Source organism: Triticum aestivum, chromosome 6A (assembly GCF_018294505.1).
Source record: "Triticum aestivum cultivar Chinese Spring chromosome 6A, IWGSC CS RefSeq v2.1, whole genome shotgun sequence".
NCBI lineage: Eukaryota > Viridiplantae > Streptophyta > Magnoliopsida > Poales > Poaceae > Triticum > Triticum aestivum.
Window position 1 is genome coordinate 270,862,708 of NC_057809.1, and position 5,110 is coordinate 270,867,817.

The window sequence follows — 5,110 nt, forward strand, 5'->3', positions numbered from 1 at the left end:
CATATGGGCGTTGGCAGGAGGCCGTGGTGTTAGCATATTCTGTGAATAGTAGCGTTTAGTGTAGGAGTGGAGGCCGTGGTGTTAGCATATTCTGTGAATAGTAGCGTTTAGTGTAGGAGTGGAGTTGGGGGTCTCTGGCAACGGTTTGGTCGTGTGCTAGATCACACTTCCCACTTGTAAAAACTTCTTGTATATATTTTTTGTTTTCTATAAAGTTAAGGTACGCTAAAGTACGCGATCGTGTACTCTCAAAAAAATGAAGAAAGTCACTGATTGTGCTTTTCTATTTTCGATCCAGATCCACGTCAGACCCGATATCCAACGTCTTGGGAGGCATCGACTTGGTCGATCTGAATCTTGAATCTTCTTTGTTTTTTGGCCAGGCTAGAAGGTGGATCCGATTTTTGCTTCTTGGCCATTGTGATGTCGTCTAGATCCACTGACTTGCTCAGCCACGACGGCATCTGCCTGCTCGGCCTCGTGCGACCGCTGGTAGTAGCTCATAACCGTAGTGACCCCCTTGGAGCTCAACATCGTTAGCTTGAGATAAGCGTAATTCAGCACTGCCATAAACTTGGCAAAAGAAGGTCGGCCGAGGACTGTGTGGTAGCCGCTGTTGAAGGGGACCACCTCAAAACATAAGTTTTCTACAATAATTCACCGGCGTGTCAAAAACCACGTCAAGGATGATCTGACCAAGGGCACAGACTCCTTACCGGGAGCAAGGTCATGGAACCTCGTCTGGATCGGCCTGAGGCGAGATGCCCTTTTTATCCATTGTGTCTAATTACAGGAGATTCAATGATGGGACCAAGCACCAAGGCGGCTTCCCTTGGATGGGGAACATGATCCAGGTGATCGCCTCGTCCAAAGGAGATAGCCGGCTCGAACCAGTCTAGGTATTGCAACACAGCAGGCAACAAGCAACTAGAACATCGAATATTCCATCATCCAAACTAAGCTTCCTCAAGACCTAACCCATTGTCATTATGGAGCCTCATGATTCCGACTGTGTTGATATCTTTGTATTTATTTTATCACAAAATTTGCTCAATTTTTTTATCACAAAAGTGCTCTTGTGAGGTGGAGCTCACGTGCTACAGTAAAATCCGAACAAAAATACTAAACAAGTTCAAACAAAACTAAAAAAAGGTTAGCAACAAACATTGAAGTGTTTCTCACATGTGTGCAAATTTTTGTGATGAAATAACATCAATGGATGTCTTGCAAAAAAAAATTAACGCTCCAAATGCTTCCAAAGTCTTTTTGGAGCATCAATTTTATTTGTTTTGCTCGGACCTCCACGAATGTCATTTCACCGTGAAAATTTGCACGCATGTGAAACACACATCAATGTCTATTGCCAAAAAAATATATCAGATTTTTTTAGCTTTTTTCAGATTTACTGTTGCAAAAGGGTGCATGTGAGCTCAAGCTATATGCTCCATGTCCCTTTTTTCATTCTATCTATCTTTAAGTAGTAGTATATAGTTACCGATTCTAGAGATGCACTCATTTCTTTCTTGTCTAGCCGAAAGATATAATTCTCATATTCACACAAAGAAACAACTAAAGAAAACTTACGAGAGCTCAAATACTAGAGGTAAACTGAAATAAAGCCAAAGTGGAAACTGTATATTTGCCTTCCTTGGAAAACAATGGCTTTTCCATTTCTCTGCTGCGTCAAATCAACATAAGCCATTTCTTATCAACCACATATAAGTCACCTACACCAGCAATAGGAACCCAAAAACAAAGGATAAATCACCAGCTAATATTCTACCAACTAACTAAACAATGAGTAATGGGATGCAAACGGAACAAAATGGCACGAGTTCAACCAAATGAACAATTAAAACAAGTTTGTTCCTACTTGCCCTAAATACAAAAATGATACAGCAGAAAAGATATGAAGGGACTGAAACAACATAAGCACACACAGAAATTTGTGACAATTGCAGCAATAAGCAAGTTAACAGCAGTACTAGAGTCGAGCAATTTAAATAACAGCAATTTAGTTCAGTATCACCAACACTAATCCTATAAGTCTAATTACTCTTAATAACTCAGTTCATTGTCAATTCCAGCTTCTACCTAGTGAACCATCATTTCTATCAGCAACTCAGCACACATATCAGCTGTCTGCAACATACATCACTAAAGCAAAAGCAAAATTACCGTCCTCCCATTGCCTGAACTCTCATCATCCATGATGGGCTTCTTTGCCTCTTTCTGCCCCACCATTGATAAAGCTAGAATGAAGAAATCAGACCCTGAGAATCTGCAGTTTATTGGCGAATACAATGGCAACCCAGTCAGGCTGGGTAGCTGACCACTGCAGCTGCTCCACCTCCGCCCCTGCAGTGTAAGCCAATATAGGGTCAAGACCACCCTCTGCTGCTGCAGCTGCAGCAGCATTGCCATTTCCATTTCCATTGCCTCCGCTATTGTTCCCCGTGCCCATGGAGGAGAGGTCCCATATCAGTGCTTGCGAGTCATCCCCAGCTGTGCAAATGTGGCAAGAAGAGTGAGGCGCCCATGCGATTGCATTCACAGGAGCATGATGGCGGTGGAGTTCAACGACAGGCAGTGTTGGGTAGCGAATGTCAAGCACGACCACCTTGGGGCTATCCATGATGATTGTTGCCATATACCTTGGGTCCTGCTTGTTCCACCCCAGCCTAACCAATGGTGTCGGCAACACAGCCCCACCATCCGTAGCAGCAGAATTGGAGCCGCCGCCAGAACTACTCTCATAGATGATTGTGGAATGTTCCTTATCCCGAAGATCAAACACGCGGACCGAGCCATCCGCAGAAACAGATGCAAAGACACCAGCGCCACCCCAGGCTATGTCATAGACCTCTTTGTCATGGGCTATGAGCTGGGTGTCGACTACCTCACGTTCAACGTCCCAGATGGTGCAAGTGGTATCGATGGATGATGTTCCGATGCGGCGTGGGTCGGCGTCGTTCCAGTCAAAGGAGGTGAGCGGGCCGCAGAAGTCGCTGTTGCGGTTGCCGTTGAGCTCGCAGCACAGCTTGACGCCCGGCTGCTGACCAGCGGGGCTCCCCACGCCGTTGCAGCGGACGGAGCCATTGTTGGAGTCGGCAGCGCCCGGGGCAGCGGCGTCGTCGTCCGTGATGCGCCATATGCGAAGGAGGTCTGCAGAGGTGGCAAGCAGATCGGGGCGGAGGCCTTGGGGGTCCGGGACGAACATGGACTTGGTGGGAGGGAAAGGGTGGTCGAAGGAGAGCACGGGGGCGATGTCACCTGTGGACTCGTCGAGCTGGACCACCTCCACGCGATTGACGAGCTGCTCGAGAAGACTTGCGATGGCGAGTCGGTACTTCTTGTCCCGCCGCACGCTCCAGTTCATACCGTAGATGTGCCAACCGGCCTCGTAGGTATAGATCTCCGACCGCTTCGCCTCACCCCCGCCGCGGCTCCCGCCGTTCCCCTGGTCCTGATCCGCCCACCCATCGGCATCCCCGGCTGCGCCGCCGCCGCCCATGTCGCCGCTGCAGCTCTCAAGGGAACGGATGAGATGGGGAACGGATGATGATTCGGGTACAGGGAAAGGGAAGAGTGGTATGCGGTGAGGATGTTCTGTGTAGCAAACGTGGGCTGGCACGCCCGTCTTGGGCTAAACGGACCGGCACCCGCCTCCCATGACACGCTTGCTACACAGGCCGTGCCATGCGGGCCCACATGCCACACACCTGATTCAAAAAAAAAACGTGCCACGCATCCTGGCCCAGGCCTAAACATCTTTTTTTTTTGATAAATTTTCATTCAAATCACGAATCAGTACAAAGTAGTTGACCCTTACAAGCACTCTGAAACGCAAACACAAAAAACCATGAACACCTAGAGTACCCTAAGACAACCATAACACAAGATCTCCGGAGCCCTGTGTCATCATCCCTAAATCTTGAGAGAAGACCCCTGCAGCAGACGGATCTGCAACCAGTCGCAAACAGGTCATCATCTTCGACCACGGTACAATTGCCGCCACGCTGCTTCCTCCTTTCTTGACACCAGCGCTGAGAGGGCATGGACATCAATCCAACACACCTGCAACAGTCGCCGCCATCTTTGGCTTTGAGTACCGCGAAAAGTGTCCCTTCCGAAAGGAAGAGAACTCGAGTCATCCGACCGGTCCAGCACCGCGGCCGGGCCATCCGCCCGGACAAAGCAGGATCTCCCACCGGCATCAGCGCAGAGGAAGGAGAAGAACAACAGCAGCAAATCATACCAACAAGGAAGAAGAAAGGTCTTTGTCTCCCTGCCTCCATCGCCCATCTGAGGATCCAAACAGCCAGTGCCGATGGACCTCCAACCACCATAGCATGCGACCTCGACGAGATTCGGAGATCCCCAAACACCGCTGGCTCCTAGACGAAGGCAAAAGCCTTGCCTGACCGCGAACGAAGCCCGGAGAAATTTATTCCGACGCGACACCACCGCAACGGCCTCGGCAGCGTCTCCCTCAACCCTAACCCTACCACACACCCATCTAGCGAACAGACCCGAGGTTCCCTCTCCCTCCTGCCGCCGGAGCGGCCGATGGAGAGAGAGGGAACCAGCGGCGTCACCGGCGGCACGCAAGGGATCCCTCTTCGCCTCCTTGATCGCCTAAATCCTACTTTTCACGCGTGTTTTGGATTTACAGGAATTAAAAAACCAAGTTTCTCAATATTTCCAGCCGAGGCACGACACCCCGATGTTTGAATTTCATTCCCATTTCTTGCATGAGACCTAGAAATTCACCCAAGGACACACTTGTGATTTTTCAACCAACTTTGGTGCACTGGAGCATGTGCTTGTAGTTCAAATTTGAATTATGCACATTAAATGCCTAGAAATTAAATTAATGTATAAAAAGTCCAAACGAATCCGGAATAATTCCAAAATTTAGCACGATACTTCTATTTGGTCTAATCTACCTGTGTAAAAAAATTAAGGCGGAAGAAAGCAATGTATGTCGTTTCACACACGGAGGTGACACGTTCCCTCTCAGAACCATGAGCCTTCTTGAGAGAAGCTCCGGTTTGCAAGAAGCTTATACCAAAGCTTGTCCCTATTGGGCCAAATTTTACCACAACAT

General features: G+C 48.6%; 1 protein-coding gene across 1 annotated transcript; it reads right to left on the reverse strand.

Moving 5' to 3' along the window:
• Positions 1 to 1,929: 1,929 nt before the first annotated feature.
• LOC123127421 (WD repeat-containing protein LWD1) lies at positions 1,930 to 3,612 on the reverse strand. The gene has a single exon (XM_044547118.1). It carries the CDS (start codon positions 3,512 to 3,514, stop codon positions 2,267 to 2,269), a length of 1,248 nt encoding a protein of 415 aa, XP_044403053.1. The 5' UTR covers positions 3,515 to 3,612; the 3' UTR covers positions 1,930 to 2,266.
• Between the last annotated feature and the right edge of the window lie 1,498 nt (positions 3,613 to 5,110).